Raw genomic sequence first — 19,400 nt, forward strand, 5'->3', positions numbered from 1 at the left:
CTAAAAATAAATCCAATATATGCGATGCATTACATACTTAGTTTTCTTCAATACCATGTTACTTATTAATAATTATTAACTACATTCTCTTACTTCATTTCTCAAATCCCATATATAAAATCTTTGAGGTGGCAACAGGTACTATGTATTGGTAGGGAAGCCTCTTCTGGATGTAGAGGAAGCAGAGTTTATCATAATATCATAATTGGAAATTGGGTATTTTCTATCTCTGAGAAAAAAAAACTCTCCACCCTTTAACCAAATACATCAACACTTCTGGACAGCTAATATTTAAAACACATAATTCAGGAGCACATTCTGTAAAATATAGTAGGAAATACCCTAGACAGATTTTCATTATTATACAAAACTCTAGTTATTTAGAATTATAATTATTTTCACAAGGATGGTCAATAGCAACAGCTCAATAAACATTTGAGATTCTAGCCATTTCTCAGTGGCTCAAAGCTTTCCAGTCTTCTTTAAAAGGTAAAGGCATGTTATGCATTTATTTAACAGATTTGCACAACACCTGTTTTCCACCAGTTAATCTACCAACATTTAAATTTATACAATTTTTACTTACATTTGATTCTTTGCTGCTTGCCTCTGAGCTTTTCTTTCTTTCCTTTTCTGATCTGGTGGCTTAGCAAAAACAATTTCAATATTTTCTCCCTCCAAATCTTTGCCATTCATTTCTTCCATAGCCTTAAAAAAATAAGGTATTGATCAATATAAAGACGCCTTTAACAACAGTTATGCTTCATTCAAAGTTCAAAAATCATCTCACTGATGTTGGAAGGATGAAATTTAAAAAATACAGTTGTTAGATTTTTTCTAAAGATCCAGCTCTTCAACTAATTATCTTTTTGACTTAGTTTAGTGAGTTATGCAATTTGCTACAGCCAATAAAGGTTAACTGGAGTAGATTACACGACCTCTGAGTGTCCTTCAACTTTTCAGAATATTCCAATTGTAGGATGACTAAAAATCCTTAGTTTAATTTAGATACCTACAATAATTCCCCCATTTATTTACCTTGACAGCACCATCTCGCTCATCAAAATGAATGAAAGCATAATCTTTTAGTTTCTTCACTCGTTCCAGTTTCCCAAACTGACTAAATGCTTTTTCTAAAATCTCTTCTGTTACAGTATTGGCAAGGTTACGTACAAACAGCACTTTTACCTGAAAATTAAGAAAAAACAGAAACTCCCTGTATATTTCAAAAGGGTTCAATTTCCAGGATGCCACCACCCCACCCTATAAAATTAACTTTAGTCACTAACCATTAATATCAGAAATATAAAAGATAGACCAAGTTTTCAGCTCATTTGAAAATATCCAGGAAGTGTGACTGCTGGATCTAATGGGTGAAAAACCTGAACAGACACCTCACCAAAGTAGACAGACGACAACATATGAAGAGATGCTCAGTATCACTTCATTAGGGAATTACAAATAAAAACAATGAGGGGTGCCTGACTGTGGCTCAGTCAGTAGGACATGTGACTTGATCTTGAGGTTGTCAATGCGAGCCCCATGTTGGGTGTAGAGATTAGTTAAAAAAATATTTTTTAAAAAATAAACAAATGGGGCACCTGGGTGGCTCAGTTGATAAGCGTCTGCCTTCCGCTCAGGTCATGATCCCATCAAGCCCCACATCGGGCTCCCTGCTTGGCGGGAAGCCTGCTTCTCCCTCTCCCACTCCCCCTGCTTGTGTTCCCTTTCTTGCTATCTCTCTGTCAAAATAAATAAATAAAATCTTTTTTTAAAAAATAACATAAATAAATAAAAACAATGAAATACCACCACACACCTATTAGAATGGCCAAAAACCCACACTAACACCACCCAATGCAGGTAAGGATATGGAGCAGAAACAGTGCTAGTGGAAATGCTAAATGGTATAGCCACTCTGGAGAAGTTTGGCAGTTTCTTACAAAGCTAAACATACTTTTACCAATCAATCCAACAACTGCACTTTTTGTTATTTACCCAAATGAGTTGAAAACATGTCCACATAAAAATCTGCATATGGTTGTTTACAGCAGATTTATTCATAATTGCCAAAACTTGGAAGCAACTAAAATATCCTTCAGTAGGTGAATGGATAAATAACTTATACTGTATCAAGACAATGCATTATTACTCAGTACTAAAAAGAAATGAGCTTCATCAAGCCATGGAGATATGGAAAGTTACATGCAACTTTAAATGCATGTAACCAAGTAGAAGATAATTTTAAAGACCTATATATTGTGTAACTCCAACTACATGACATTTGGGAAAAGGCAAAGCTATGGAGACAATAAAAAAAAAATCAATAGTTCCCAAGGGTTAGAGGGGATGGGGGGTGATTATGCAGATCAGTAAAGATTCTTAGGGCAGTAAAACTATTACATTTGAACATTTGTCAAACCCACAGAATGTACAGTAAGAGTAAATCCTACTGTAAACTATGGACTTTAAGTTATAATAATGTGTCAGTGTAGGTTCACTGATTGTAACAAATATACCACTCTGGTGCAGATGCTGATGGGGGGGGTAGGCTATGCATGTGTGTGGCCAAGGAGTACATGAGAACTCTGTACTTTGCTCAAAACAAAACAAACATGCTTAGTAGTTATTAAATTAGTATTTAGTTTGCAATCAAAACTGAGGTGGTCATTTTCTAACAATGTAAATACCATGCCTCTGAAATAGCTGTTGAACATTTAACTCAACACAGGTGGTCAATTAGAACCTGCTTTTGAAATGTTGATAAAGTAGGAGTGTTCAAAATAGTGACAAAATCATTTCAATCCATAAAGCTCCTCAAAGTACAATTACAAAAGCTGACCTTTTGCTAAGAAACTATCATTTCCCCTAAAACACTTGAAGTAACATCCGATTTTCTTAATGTGATAATCCAAAAGAGCTTAACAGGCCAGTGAAAAAATACTATCTTCTGTCCTCAAGACTACTTATCCTTTAGTAATATTCACAGTTCTGGCATTTCACTCTTGATTTAAGTGAACAAGTTGTATTTGCTAGCCTATCACCATTAAGGGGGATTCTTATATGACAAAGGATAGAATAACTTAACTACAAACTGCACTAATGAGTAAAGTGTTGACTCAAGATGTTTGTTCTCATAGGATGTCTCAACTGACTGCTGAAGCAGGATACCTAATAATAGCTAAACCTTGTAACTGCAGCAGCTCTGCTAAGGCCAATACAGTTAACTATTTTTAGGAGGAGGACTTTTAACACAAAACCATGTAAGCTAATGGCGCCATTCCCAAATATGCAAAGAAACTGCTCTCAGACTCCACACAAAAATGATAGTGAACCATCTCCACAGCATATAGGCTAACTACTCATCATGACAGTATGACAGCTACACAATCATGACTGAGAGTGCCCACAAATTTCTATATTCACTCCCTATGTACATGGTATTATTTCTGATATGTGGCTTTAATAAAGAACACTTCCTCACTTTCAAAAATATGGTTTTTCAAAAAGTACACATTTTAGAAGTTCTTTACTTCCCTCTTAGAGAGGGAAACCTTCCCCTTCTTCCACCAACCCCCTCAAAAAAAAATTATTAACTTGACTGCCATTACCTTTGCCATAACCTCAGGATCAGGATCTTCTATAGGATCAGCCCATTCAACAGTTCCAACATTTCCCCAGACCTTGACTTTACCACTCATTAACCTACGCCTTGCCTGGGCAGCTGTTTTGTGATCTTCATATTCAAGGAAGCAAAAGCCTCTGTTTTTTTTCTTGTCGTCTGGTTGGTGGTATAAAATGACGTCTGTGAGACCCTCTGAAAATAAGCAACCGTTCCAGAGAAATTAGATAAAATAAGCAAGAACAAAGTTGATCAAAGGATTTTTCTAACGTAATACTGGAATATAAAACTGAAAAGTTCTCTCTTATCTTTAAAGACGACTCTCAAAAGAACTGGTCCAGATAATTTACCTAATCTACACTTCACAAGTGTTCCCAACACAACACAATCCCCATGAAAAGAAAATATATTCTTTTTAGACCCAAGGACTATTCTTCCATTAATTAAATGACAAAGGCATAAAATTTTTACGTAGCTGTTCGGGAAATGGCAGTATAATAGGTCAGACATGGTTAAACATTTTTATTATACAAGTAAACACTAAAATTATTTTTTTAAGATTTCATTTATTTATTTGAGAGAGAGAAAGTGAGCACACAAGAGCAGGGGGGAGGGTCAGAGGAAGAGGGAGAAGCAGATCCCCTAGTGATTATGACCTGAGCCGAAGGCAGATGCTTAACCAACTGAGCCACCCAGGTACCCCTAAAATTCTTTTTGATTGACACTTTTCTGGCCTCATATCAATGGCTTTATTTCAAATGAAATATATCAGTATTAAGTAAGATTTCAAATGTTCCTGGAGACTAACAGTCTGATAATTTACTAAATATTCTAGGCAGACAAAATTTATTCTAATAAAAGCAGCCCAACTTGGAAACTATTATTAAAAATGCTTTACAGTTCAAAAATATTGTACCATATTGACAATGTATAATCTCTGCTTATAGCAGTATTTATTGTTCCAATAATTTAGAAAGTCAAATCGTTACTCAAACACGCCTATGAAGAATGTCAAGCTATCACCTAAAAATGCATAAAAATATACAAAGATTCCAAAACAGGGTATGCAAAGATTCTGCTGACTATTCAAATCCCAGGTGCCTTCCTTACAAACTATGTAATGTTCGGCATTTCCCAAAGCCCTCTGTACCTATTTTCCTTATCTGAAAAATGGGAGTTACCTATCGCACACGGTTAGAGAATACAAGTCAATAAATACAGTGTTTAAAACAATGCTTCTCATCACACAGAAGTATGCAATTACCTTCAGTATTAGAAGTTGCACCTCCTTCCATATAAATCCAACTTACCTGTTACTTTGCTAAATTCTTCAAGGATCTGTTCCTTGGTTTTACTCTTAGGAATAGAGCCCACAAAAAGCCTATTGTTGGCAACCGAGATGCAGACACCAATGTGTTTTCCAGAACGAATTTCATGATTATTATACTGAAATGGGAAAAAGTGTACCACGTTTTAAAAATACTTAAAATATCTTGTTTATTATAAAAATATATGTATATTTTTAGGCAAACTTATTTCAATGCTATGGTTTTTTTAATACCCTTTAAAAATATAGTTAGCATATGTCACTCTAAGTGGAAATTATGAGACAGGTAAGATTATACTGACAGAACTAAAAAAAAATTTATGAATTAAATTACTGCAAAAATTTGTCCAGTCCTTGAAACTTAAGAAACTTGATATATTAGGAATCAGGTCTACAGGCAGCTTAAATTCAAAACTGCTGATTCCACAATACCTTAATTTCTATTTAAATTCATCCTGGTGACCAGTTATCCTCTTGCAAGGTAAACGGATTCAAATACCAGCAAGCTTTCCGCCATTCTGTTAACCAGCACCTAAATCTATTTTTCCTCATCTCCTTTTCACTCTTGTAAAAAGTTGCAATAAGGGGTTTTCACCTTTAAATATGTAATTCTAAAAGGAGAGAACCTTCTTTTCCTGAATCCAACCCTACTTTTTCCCCCATTTCATCTTCATCAAATCTACAATGAAGTTGCAGAAAAACAAAAGTGGATCGATTATGGTGCAAGTACAGAAGCAAATATAAAACTACAGTAAAAAGTAAAGTCTTCAAGCAACTATACCCCAAAGAAGGGTGAGATATTAGAGGTAAAACCCAATCTTCAAAGTGACAAATCCACTGATCAGTATTATTTACAAACCAAAGTTCGGAAGTATTCAAGTTAATCAAGAAACATTAATTATTTACATTACACAGAATCACCTCAAAATTTCATGTTAGTAGTAATAATGGTGGCAGCAGCAATAATTATGGATTAATCCCCCACACCTGGCCTCAGAATCTATGTTGTGTGTATATACAAGTGGGGCTACACAACCTAAAAACAATCAACATATATTTCCATACAATTTGTAGACCAGCCTTATGGCAAAGGTGAAACCATTCCTCTCCCATTCTTTTTTTTTTTTTAAGTAAGCTTCACACCATATATAGGGCTTAAACTCATAACCCTGAGATCAAGAGTCGCTCCACCTGACTGAGCTAGCCAGGAACCCTTCTCCCCCTTTTCTTGCATAGAAGGTCCATCAGGTAGAAGACAAGAAAGCATATAGTAAGTCAAAAAAAATCAATTCTTCCTTGTCCCTTTCTCCATCTCCAGATACTCAAAATCTAACATGAAGTTCAGAACAGTTTTATACTTTCTACCCCACTGATTCAATTCATGCTATCAAAGTACCTGGTCATCATGATCCCAGGATTATTTATATTCTCTACACTTATGCCAGAGACCTTATTTAAAAAAAAAGAGATGACAGTTTTTGCCTAGTGAAAACAATCTCTCAATGGCTCCCCATCACCAAAATAAAGTTCAAATACTTGGACATCACAGAAGTTCATCCTAAAACTCCTCCTCCTCCTCCTTTCTCTCCACAATACTATAATCTTAGCTATTTACCTAAGTTCTCAAACAGCTCTATACTGCTGAGCCTCTGAATAAAATGCTTTCCCTGAAACTTCCATCATCCAAACTCCTCTGCATACCTGTAGATTTGAGCTCAACTGAACACTCTGCAACACCTAAATCCTATAAAGAAGGTCAACAAAACACCCTTCTATGTTTAACACAGACCAAGACATCTGACAATGTCTAAAGACATTTTTGGTTGTCAACTAGGGATGGGGGCTTGCTGCTGGTATTTAATGGGTATACAGAGGCCAGAGAGGATATTAAACATCCTACAATTCATAAGATAACCCAGCAAAACAAATAGTTACCTGATCTAAAATATCAATAGTACTAAGGGTTGAAAAATCCTGCTACACACCTTGTTCTTTCATAGCATTTATATTCTATTAAAACCAAAAACCTCTTAAAAGTAGAAATATATGGGTTACCTGAAAATAGTAGAGCTATGGTTGAATCCATCACTGTATGGGATTATGAACAAGTACAAGTAGACTACAATATCCTATTACAAATAAGTTAACCTAAGAACACAACAAATTGCTTTAAAAACACATACACATACATTCCCTAAATTTTTATAATGTAGCATCAAATATTCCACTTTAGTGACAAATCAATGGCTTTCCATTTGATCATCTAATCTTTAACTCCAGGACTTGACAAAAACAGTATCATCAGAAAAATAGAAAAGTGTTTAAAGGGAAAAGGAGGAGTTATTCTGAAGTGACAGGACTTGGCATAACTTTCCTCCAGAAGTCCTAAGAGCAGGACCTATTTACCATAAGAAAATGTCTAAGTTTAAAAAAAAAAAAAAGAAAAACTTGTAAGAAAAATTAGAGTTCTTGGTTATACCACTTCCACAACATTTAACAATGCTGCTTCAAAGCAGTAATGACTGTTTCATTATTTACAGAAAAAGTTTCTTCACTTGCCCTGCTACAGTTAATCAATTCAGGGTAGACAGAAGGTTATTTAGGATGGCTGCGGTCTCTAATACAAATGACATGAAGACGTAGCAAGATTTAGAAAGTCAACTATAATTCTTCATCCATGTTTTTTTAAGTAAGAAGAAAAAAAGACGAACAATTAGAACTAACCCACAGAGAGTAAACTGGCTCTCCAATTAAAATAAATCATTAAAGGAGCAAAGGAGACCCTCTGGGCATGTTGTCCAAATAAAGTAAAAGAAGTACCTAGAGAGGCGCCTGGCTGGCTCCGTAAGCAGGGCATTCGACTCTTGATCTCAGGGTCAAGGGCTTGAGCCCTATGTCTGGTATAAAGATTACTCAAAAAAGAAAAAAGAAGGGCGCCTATGTAGCTCAGCAGTTAAGCATCTGCCTTCAGCTCAGGTCATGATCCCGGGTCCTGGGATTGAGTCCCACTTCAGGCTCCCTGCTCAGAAGGGAGTCTGCTTCTCCCTCTGCTCCTACCCCGTCTCCCCCGCTCGTGCTCATTCTCTCGCTCTCAAAAATAAATAAAAAATCTTTAAAAAGAAAAAAAGTACCCACTACCCAGAAATAAATATTTCCTAAAGCAGTGCCGGATCTACAGATTAAACATGCATTTTTATATGTGTATTTGAATTAACTTTTCTAATAATTTTAAGACCAGTCACCATAAATTCACAAATAAACTTCACATCCCAGCAGGTGGGTAACAGTGAGTTCAGTGGTTGAAGGGCATTACAAAACTGTTCTGAACTTTAACACAGATTTTAATGTAATACTGATAAATCCTAACTCTCAGGAGTTAGTACATCAGGACACTATCAGAGTATCAAAATGAACAACAAAAAAGTGACTCCTTCCAACTCAAGAAGTTCAGCACTGATGTTATTTCAGAAATCTAGCTTTCAGAATCAGTACCACAGTGAAATGACAAAATAAAGATGAACTCTGAACATTAATCAATGCAGTTTCAGTCTTTCAGAATACCAAAACAGGAGTTGTACAATCTGCAACAGTTCTGTCATCCAGGCTTAAAACCTCAAGTCACTTTTTCCTTCCCTCATAGCCAGTCGCCAAATCCCCCCAAAATTAGCAATCTCAGATTTGGACTCTAACACAGAAGTGGTTATTCAGTCCTAACTCTTCCCACAGCAGCAAAGCCACTACCTCCCCAGCCTGTCCATTTTATTTTTAAGTAGGTCTTAAGTAAAGAATCTAAGTTTTTATTTAAATAATCTCTACATCCAACGTGGGGTTCAAACTCACAACCCTGAGGATCAAGAGCTGAATGCTCTAAGTTAGCGAGGCACCCTAAAAATCTTTACAGTGAGCCAAAATCTACTTCCCTAAAAATTTTACAATAACTGTTTTCTCCCCCAAATGACAGCACTTCATATACCTGCACACAATGCTCATGACTGAATTGTTCTCTCTGCCTTGCTAATCATTTCTCCTCTGATACTGGCCAACTGATGTGCCTCCTAAGAGTGTTACCAAATAGTGACATCCAAAACACAATACTGTAGATACAGACTGAGACTGAAGAGTCTAGAATAAACTGGAGACTATTACTAATCTCCCATTTCTTAGTATCATGCTTCTGTAACACATAGTCCATGATTACCTTAGCTTATTTGGCAACCACACCATACTGCTGACTCACACTACAGCTTACTTGTGAAATTAATTGTATATGAGACTTGACCTTTGTCAATTCCATCTTGCTGGTGTTAACTCTGTTTCAGGCTATCAAAATCTTTTCAGGTCCTGATATGGTCATCCAGGGCATTTACCACTGCATGCAAACTCAAGTCACCAGACATTTTGAGGGCAGTCCAACTATGCCCTGATTTAAATCATTGATAAAAATCAGAATGAACTATAGCATACCATTACCTAACATTTCTCCTTTCAAAATCTGTAACCTCTCTCCTTTCTATGGCTGTCCCCCTCCCAGGTCTTTGTTCTCTTCATCCAAACATCCTTCATTACTCTGTTATTTACATTATGCTACCCACACCAACACTCAAAACTTGAATGGCATCATGCAACTTAGTCCAGTAGTCATGACAATTACCTTCTGGCATTGACTTTATACTAGTTTCATCTCCCATTTCTTTCAACAAAACACTGCTTCAACTACATTCACCTGTTTCCTTAACTATCCTGCTTGATCATCTTTATCACAAAGCCTTCTGTAACAACCCCAATACAATCTATCCCTTCATCACTGTTACCCTCTGAACAATGCATCTCCTTTCTCTTTCATTATATTCAGCCTCTCATATCCCATAAACTCTAAAGTCAAGAACTGAATCAAACTACCTTGTGTGTCCACAATAAAAGCTTTCCTGTTAAGCACACTATTTGCTAAAATGTTACTAAAAATCTTATGGACCTGTCTTGTCACCTGCATTCATCAAAATGGTTTTACAGATGCTACACCAGCATACACCAATCACTTTGGTGAATAAAACCAGCACTGCCTATTAAAAATGTAACTTTTAATATGCAAATAGAGACCAATTAATCCACTGTTTCAACATAGGCACTATCAGCATTTTCAGCAGTGATATTTCTATTATCTAGGACTGTGATGGGCACTGGGGTGCTGGTGGCCCTGAGCTTCAATTCCAGTAGCACACCACACAAATAGATACACACTTGCCTACTGTTCTTCCTGGTCTTTGTGACAACACCAAATACTACGTATACTTCCAAATATCTCCCTGGGGATGAGGGGGAAAGCACTGCCCCCCCCCATTAATCTACATTAATCCCTACCACTGAATAAATAACTGCAAATGGAAGCTAGACAATCTTTAAATAGCATAATAGCCCATAGCTAACATGGGAATGTTATAAATTCTTGAGTCATAAATAACAGATTAGATGGCACTAGTGAGCCAGTCAGGTAGGTTATTTGGATAAATATATAGTGGCACTGTTCTAAACGTCAGGGATACAGAAAAAAAGAGCTAGTATCCTGAAGGAGGAATAAGCAAATAATTTACAAAACCAAGAAATAACTTTAAATACATCTAAACATTCTATTTTATTGTGTTCAGGATACTGTCATGGGGCAACTGCGTGGTAAGCTGCTCGAAGTCAGGAAAGGCCTTCTAAGATCTGATTGACAAGACAGCAGCCATGGTAACTGGGGGAGTGTTAGAAAACAGAACAGCAGAAGATGGAAATGGTCATAGTTTATGTGGGGGGGGACAAAAAGGCAAAGCATGGATGGAAGGGCAATAAAGAGTAAGAAAGAGATAAGGAGAAACCTGATCAGATAAGATAGGGCCTTTTTGGAAGCCATTATTAGAGTTTCAACATGGGAATATTGTGATCCAACCTATGGTAAGACTAAAGGGACAATGGAAAGCAGTGAGTAGCCAGGATTCTTCGAATGGTACCTTAGACTAAGGTGGTAACAATGAAGATAGATGCCAAAACTATTTTGGCAGTAGAAACAGGACTTATTTCCTATGCTCCTTTTAACACTACCAAAACTACTACATAATTTAAAAGAATCAGGCTACCTGATGACATAATGTGCATTGCGGGCTTAAACTGTTATGCCTAGCCAAAGAGAAGAACTTGAACTAAACAAACCTGGTATCAAACTAAAGCTGTAGGGCCTCAAGTAAGTCACCCAAGCTATTTACTCTTCTAAAGAATGAATTCCAATTATTTTCAAGAATAGACTGAGGTAGTATTTAAAGGTAATAATGTAAAAAAAAATTAAAAATAAAAAAAATAAAGGTAATAATGTAGCACCCTAGCACAGCTCCTGAGTTTTAACAAGCACTCAATAGGTAGCTATTTACCTTTCACAAATTTAGATCTTGCTTCCCCTTTAGATCATTGTTTAGGGAAAAATATTTTTATTCCCCAAAATACAAGCAAATGTTGGCTGAAAACCATTTCATTTAAAAAGTTCGCAGCTGGGGCGCCTGGGTGGCTCAGTTGGTTAAGCGACTGCCTTCGGCTCAGGTCATGATCCTGGAGTCCTGGGATCGAGTCCCGCATCGGGCTCCCTGCTCGGCGGGGAGTCTGCTTCTCCCTCTGACCCTCCTCCCTCTCATGCTCTCGGTCTCTCATTCTCTCTGTCTCAAATAAATAAATAAAATCTTTAAAAATAAATAAATAAAAAGTTCGCAGCTGCTTCTAAGTCCATGACTCTTTTTCAGCTGTTAGTACCAAACCATTTTACAAGTAATTCAGACACAAATTTAAAATCCACGATATACATATATATTTTAGTAAACTCTACCCCCAACATGGGGCTCGAACTCACGACCCTGTGATCAAGTCATATGCTCTACCAACTAAGCCAGCCAGGTACCCCAAAATCCACAATTATTTTTAATCGAGGGGGGAAAGCCATTACTGAATCGTATCAAAAAATAAGGTCAAATACATAAATTACCTTTACATTTTAAGTAAGCTCTATGTCCAACATGGGGCTTGAACTCATGACCCCAAAATCAAGAGTCACATGCTCTACTGACTAAGCCAGCTAGGCACCCCAATACATAAACTATCCTGACCTAGGGTACTCCTCAAGACACTCAAAGTACAGAAAAGCAAAAAGAAATGGTCCCTCAATCCTGTCTGATCTATAACTAATGCCAGGCATTTTTTCAACATATGATCATCTACAACTAGAACAACCATTCCATTATCTTATATAAAAATTCACTTTAGGGGCCCCTGGTTGGCTCAGTCGTTAAGCGTCTGCCTTCGGCTCAGGTCGTGATCCCAGGGTCCTGGGATCGAGCCCTGCATCGGGCTCCCTGCTTGGCGGGAAGCCTGCTTCTCCCTCTCCCACTCCCCCTGCTTGGTTCCCTCTCTCACTGTGTCTCTCTCTGTCAAATAAATAAATAAAATCTTAAAAAAAAAAAAAAATTCACTTTAGACAGAGGTGTAATTCAAGCAGACTCTCATGATATGCCACATATAGGAATAGTTTTCAAAATATGCTCCTTAAAGGAACACATTTAGGACAAGGGTACTCATTTCCACAATAAATACAAAGTAGCAAAAAACACCGTAATTAACTTGAATTCTATTATTTCTCTAGAATGCTTCATTTCCTCAAAAGTCTAGTCCTCTCAGTTATATTAAGGCAAATCTCCCAATTCCGTTATCACCAAAATCCTACCACAGTAAAGCATCCTTTTAAAAAAAGCAATGATGATACATCCAATTCATCCTAGTGGATGTACACCATCACCACTAAAAATATCTTTTTAAAAGGCACCAAAATGTAAAGCCTCCTTCAGGCAGTAAATAAACATGCTCCCAGATGAGGACTCAAATCACAAACTCAGAAAAAAAATGTAAAAAAAGGACAAGAATTAGTTCCTAGATGAATCAAAATGGCTGTTTGGCTATCTATGGAACTTTCTGCATTATAGTTAGAAAACTTAACTATATCAATAACACTATATATTCTAAGCCTATAGCAATGCAATCTTGGACAATCTTATTTGTTAAGCCAAGGCAAATGCCCAAACTGAAACATTCTTTCATAATGTGTTTTTACCGGCACTCAAAATCATGTTACAATTGGATTATGTATCATCTTCCTCTAATGATGCATTTTTTAAGGATTCTAGAAATCGTCTAGAAATAAATTCTCCTAAAGACCTACCATAATTACTATATTTTGGTAGCAAGAATTAAGTGTCCTAGAAATATTAGTTTAATGATTCCTTTAAAAATATTAGTAAGTACACAAATCACCACTTACACACTAAATAACCGTACTTACTAAGCAGGATAAGAACTTTATGTAATATCAAATAAATAAAATGGATCTGAGAACAGTGGTAAATTCTGTACTTGCTTGTTGTAATATGATATTTGTCTTCTCAATCATTCTACAATGCCGAATTAAAACTTACCACTACTTTATTACTACCTGGCAAAAAAGTATTCTTTTATAAATTAAACTGGATGATTTCAAAATATCTTTCCAGAACTCTAGAAAAGTCCTTAATTTTACCTCAACTGCTTAAAAGTTAAAATTTTGACCACCCAGAGGTTACCAGGAATGGTTACCTAGAACTATGCCTGCTCTGAAATAGGACGCATTCTTTAAAGGAGGGAAAAATCATCCATGACTTAAAAGGAAATACCTAAACTCCTGAATTCTTTTTTTAAAGACACTATAATCTTTCAAGTACCACTTTTCTAATGTAAAGTCTTTACCATATTCAGTTATACAGAACAATGGAGAGATTCAAGCAATATAAAAAGCAAAAACAGCATAGTTGGTTTTTCTCCTTATGGTATGCCTTAAAATGTGAAACATCTGAATGTGAGGAAAGGAATAATAAAATTCAATAGAAATCAACCCGGGGATATTAAGTTTACTTGGAATTACCCATAAAATAGTTAAGCCAGACAAGGCAAATTTAACAAATAACTGCCTTAATGGACCATTTACAAATGTTCCTCCCCAGTAGTACACTTTTTGGTACATTTTTTGGGTTGAAATTAACCTTTGACATCGTAAATTATAAAATGCAGAAACCATCTGAGTCACAAAACTTAGTAAGACTGCTTTAAAGATGAATCATATAAACTATAATTTGAATCATTAACAATTTTCTTAAAAATTACTAGGTCCCCACACCTTACATCTGGTATTTTGAAATCAAATATTGCGACTCAGCACAAAACCCTTTATTAACTAGAAATTTATCATCACAATGTCTTTGTGATATATTTTAGAAAAAGGGGTAGCCCAGATACAGCCAGAATATAAGGGAACCCTACCCTATGTAGTTACTTTCTGAAATCTTTTAACATTCCTATTAAAAAACCATTACTAAGCCAGTTGTTTTAAAGAACCAGTAACTCAGAATTCTGACACACTAACTTATAGATCCTCAGTCCAATCAACTATATATGCAAAGCATACTGCTACAGTGAGTACAAAGAGATTGTAGGACAGTGCCTTATCAGCACTTCAAAAAACATTTGGTTAACTCTTATGCACAGTAAGAAAAAACCTGGCTTTAATTAAAGATAGTGAATGTGGAGACTGAAGGAAAAAAAACTTACCAGTTTAACAGCCTCCTGAGCTGCTTCTTTTGTACAAAAAGTGACAAACGCGTAACCTCTATTGAGACCAGTGAGTGGATCCATCATTAGACGAAGATCCCATATCGGTCCAGCTTTCTCAAATAATGGAACAAGTTCATCCTCAAACAGATCTCTTGGGATCTTCCCCACAAATATCTGTAAATTAAACATGAAGTAAAAACCATGGAGAGTTTCTTTAGGAAACCAGATACCTGTGCATTTACTACAAAAGGTACAAGTTTTTAGTTTCTTTACCTCAGTGCCAACAGAAGGCTGCTGACCTGAATAAACGGAATCTGGAGGCGGTCCCCCATACTTCCTCTGTCCAGTGGTCACATCAAGTGTGTAGCCTGTTCTTTCCAAGAGTGCCTTGAAAAGTTCAAAAGTCATTAATACATTTAATTCACAAGACCACACCCATGCATTTCACAGTTAAAAATCAATCTTGTTCAAATCTTTCCCATTTACCTTGGCAACAATCCCTACAAACAGGTTTCTGGTATCTGTTTTAGAATTTCTCCTTTAATGTACCCTGCAGTAGCTCTAATTTCTAGTGAAAATTTCAGGATCCTGCTCAAATTATTTTCTGATCTCCAATTATTTAGTGATTACTGAACAACAAAAAACTAATATTGATCCATCAACAACTTTCAAGACAGGCTCTGTATCTACTCTGCTAGTTATCTCCTAAAAAAATTACTGCCCCTAATTTGGTTGCATTTAATTCTCTCCCAAAGGAGGAACTAGGTAAGTTTCTTCTCCCCCAAGTCTGGATTTTTCACTCAATAAATTCCCTGTACCCCACACTTCAGGTACCCACTGCCACTCTGGGCATTTCACCAACCCTAAATTATACTCCCCAAACTAAGTCCAGAAACTTAGAAGTTACAGGGAAAACATCCTCAATACATCTGACATTCAAGCACCATGCTTCACAGACAACATGGTTCATTCAAAAGTCCAAAATGACTTTGAAAACTTTATCTAACTGCAAGAATGTGAAATAACTTCTACATTTTATCTCCCTAAAAATGAACTGTTAAAATTTACACAACTCCTATTTACTAATCAGAGTGTTAGTTTCTCTTACCCCTTACTATAGGCAAAAAGTGTTAGAAGTGGTCCACTGCTAGCCTAAGGAAAAAAACAAGAATTATTCTCCTCCACCATCTCAACCACAAAGCACAGAACCCCTTTCTAAAGAATAAAATCTAATAATTAGCTGATAAATTCTGAAATAAAAATAAGCTGACACCAAACACAATGACAATCTTATCGAAATGCTGTTAAGTGACCTAGGGTCGCTTCAGTCTCTGGAAATGAAAATGACAAGACAGATTTTATACATCTATGTGAAAAATGTTAAATATCTGTGAAAAAATACTATAGTAAAATAACTATTCCTAAACTCCCACAAACCGCTACATTATCTTAAGCAGTCTTTTTCTATTATGCCCAAATGTTTACTAAAGGATGCAACACTGGGTAACAAAAATAAACTGAAATCTATTACACTACTAAAACATAAATGAAACCGTTAAATGGTTCATCTTCCCTTTTCCCCGTATGTAATCCCTGTTTCTTTCACCTTAATCTTTTTTTCACTTTAGTCTTTATTATGACTCAAATACCTTTTGTATCAATCCCTAAAGGAAAACTTATTCCCCATCAAACATCCTATTAAAAAAAATCCTATAAAAAGTACTGTCTTCTTGCTGTAATTTAAGTCACACTAAAGCTTTAAGCCACTCTCCCCCAAAGAGAACAGAAAAATCACATGAACTAAACTTTACATTTTTAATAAGATTTTAATAATCATAACCCCTAAATGTATATTTAATTAGAATCCACATAATTACATTGGGGACAACTATACTCCATTTCTATGGAGAAAGTTAATTTATAATTCAAACACAATTCACTCACAGCTAGACCTGTGAAAGCCTCAAATTTATGGATGACATGAACAGCTAACTCCTTATTCCAAGTTTCTCTCCTCCCGTACCATTAAAGCATCACTTAGCAGCATTAATAACTGACTTTCTTAAACCGTAACCCTTGGTTCAAGAGCACTAGTAAGAGCATCAGATTAAAACTACTATGATCACCATTATTTTCTATGAACTAAAAACCAAAACAAAGATCAAAACCGAGCTGCATTTGAGTCCACTTACCATTCTATATGACCTTAATGAAAAAAAAAACAGAACTTCACTCCCAGCCTGTTTCTTCATTTACATTTCTACACTAATCAATTTTATTGATAAAAGCTGCCTTTAGAAATGAACAAATTAGCCTTAAAATCAACAGTAATAGAAGAGAAAAAAGATAGTGTTAAAAATTCTAATCCATTTAATTTGGGGTTTGAGAATTCTAAAAACAGTCAACTGTTAAAGGTACACTCCCCACCCGTAGTGGAGTGACCTGATCCCCTCCCATTTTTGTTCCACTGTCATTATTCTGGACTTGCAGCTTTTCAGAAAACCTTTAGAAGTATGGCAGATGTATTTTAAGTGTTTTCCTTAGAATACCAATAGCACTGATTTAAGCCATAACTCAATAACAAGAAAAATTTAAAAATGAGTTGTTCTAGAAACAAATAACTAAAGGCAGGAAACTTTCCAAAAAATAGTAATAGAAAAGATTAACAAATTATCTCATTGTTATTAACTCTCAACATCTTAAAGAAACACACCCATTTCACATCCAAGGAGTATTCAGCAAAGCTAGAAAAGAGTTAAGAACTTCAAAACTGAAGGGAATTTTTTAAAAAAGTTTTTAAGACATACCTTAATTTTTTTTTTAATTTTTTTATTCTTATGTTAATCCCCAAGGACATACCTTAATTTTTGCCTCATCTGGTCCTTTGCTAGAATCCGCTACTTTGGTCCCTTGTTTTTCTCTCTGCCTATAAGTCTTCATGACTCCACATAAAAAGGCACTTTTGTTCTACAAAAGAATTTTCCAAATGTATTTAACAATTACTGTCTTATCTGTATCTAATCAAATAAACTATTTCAAAACTACTCATGTTTATTTTATTTACACTGAAATTAGCATTACCTGAACATGAGAGAGATCACTGTCTTTAAACTGCTGAAGAACTGCCAATGCGCCGTCTTCATTGAATTCTTTTAAAGCTTCGATAGCTCTTTCATCTAAATCACTATGTGCAACCAGCCCTGGAGAAGAGAAAACTTAATTAGTTGTCAACTTTAATATTTTTGGAAACTTTTTTTTTTAAGAAACCATGATTGCCAATACAGGTACATGCTTGCCAACTAAGAATTCTTCCATTTCCCTTATCTATATATAATGAGAAACACACATACTTTAGTCATTCTGAACTGCAATCTCAACTAAATAAGGCCTCTCAACCACACTTGCAATAATGAATCAACTTCTTTTACATCATGTTGTGTCTAAGTCACATAGTTCTGAAGGCTAAATATTTCTACAGTAAATATATAAGCTTACAAATCCTAAAATCAACCAACAAAGTACCAAGCATGACAACTGAACCTCTACTCAATTTCAAATACCACTAGAAAAAGCAACAGCCACACCAAGACAGACAGACTACAAGTCTACAGTTACCAAGTTATTTAACAAGAATCCTACTATAAAAATACCCCCAAAAAGTCACATGGCCTGTTCCCAACATTTAGCAGCTGTTGCTACCATCATATACTTATCCATCTGGCCAGCCAGCCTTTACCTCCTAACCTTTCCTTCTTCCCTCCCTCTATACACCTAAACCTCTAGTTCACAACTATCACGACAAAGCAAAACTCTAGTTCCCACACTTATTGGAAACCACAAAAAGTTGCTATTTTAGCTCAAAGCCAGAAATCCAATAGAAAAATTTCATAATATAATTTTGCAAGTGTTAGTTCTTACCTGCAACGTAAATTTCATCTAGTTTTTCAGCAACTTTCTGTGGTAAACCAGCATCAAGCAATGTCTGAAAATTTTCTGAATGGATAACTGCAGAAGTAGTATCCATGGGCTCTTCAGTACCATTTCCATTAACATGTTCTGTAGCCATGTTTCCAGAGATCTGTTCAAACGCAATAAGCAAAATTAAACTAGGATCTTCAAAAAGGGTAGAGGAAATATAAGAGCCCCAATCTTTACTTTCTCTACCAATTTCTACACCAGCCAACCTGCGCCTCCCTTTAAAAAAGCCTTACAGTCACTATCGCCTGACAAGCCAGATTTGGAGCGCGGGGCACAGGAGGACAGATTCACTATGTTTTTCCTTAGCACCACCCCTGACTCACCTGCTAACACTCCCTAGAAAAAACCATATTACAAATGGAGCCCAATCAGCAGGAGGACGAGCCAGCGTGCCACATACAGCTGTGCCCGTACAGAGAATGAGGTGTGTGGAGAAAGCAAAGCTGGGCTTCTCTCTCTCAAAGGTAAACCCCCAAAGTGCGCGCTTTTCCCGCCTGCCGCTTATAGATCAGTAACAACAGCCAGCGAAGAACAAAGCGCTCACACAAGCTACCTTCCTACCACCCAATTTCTCCACCCTTCACCCCCGCACCCCAAAGCCCGCCCCCGACTCCGCACCCATAGCGGCAGCCTCACCGCTGCGGCCACCAGGAGCCCATTAGAAACACGTGCTCTGCGCCTTCAAATGTCCTACAACTTCCTTCAACGGAAACCCACCGAGTCCCAGGCCAAGACGACCATCACCGGCTCCCAACGTCAACCTGAAGCCAAGATCGGAGCCCCCAGAAAGCAGTAGCAGCACAATCTCTCCCCTCCACACCG

At 36.4% G+C, this 19,400-nt stretch overlaps 1 protein-coding gene across 7 annotated transcripts in view; it reads right to left on the bottom strand.

Annotated features, from left to right (window-relative positions):
• The window catches only part of SYNCRIP (synaptotagmin binding cytoplasmic RNA interacting protein), a 77,204-nt gene that overhangs the window by 9,942 nt on the left and 47,862 nt on the right, over window positions 1-19,400 (bottom strand). For 6 of the 7 annotated variants that reach the window (XM_034991280.1, XM_034991279.1, XM_034991278.1 and 3 more), the window contains 9 exons: window positions 18,519-18,678; window positions 17,682-17,800; window positions 17,460-17,567; window positions 14,874-14,987; window positions 14,598-14,774; window positions 4,933-5,068; window positions 3,612-3,817; window positions 1,039-1,188; window positions 587-708 (listed from right to left, as the gene is read on the bottom strand). In XM_034991280.1, the coding sequence (XP_034847171.1) occupies window positions 587-708; window positions 1,039-1,188; window positions 3,612-3,817; window positions 4,933-5,068; window positions 14,598-14,774; window positions 14,874-14,987; window positions 17,460-17,567; window positions 17,682-17,800; window positions 18,519-18,666 (1,280 nt within the window). In that variant the 5' untranslated portion in view covers window positions 18,667-18,678. The remainder of the gene's footprint in view (window positions 1-586; window positions 709-1,038; window positions 1,189-3,611; window positions 3,818-4,932; window positions 5,069-14,597; window positions 14,775-14,873; window positions 14,988-17,459; window positions 17,568-17,681; window positions 17,801-18,518; window positions 18,679-19,400) is intronic. The other variant, XM_034991281.1, reaches the window with a different exon arrangement.

Source organism: Mirounga leonina, unplaced genomic scaffold (assembly GCF_011800145.1).
Source record: "Mirounga leonina isolate KUSES-001 unplaced genomic scaffold, KU_Mleo_1.0 Mir_53, whole genome shotgun sequence".
Classification (NCBI taxonomy): Eukaryota; Metazoa; Chordata; class Mammalia; order Carnivora; family Phocidae; genus Mirounga; species Mirounga leonina.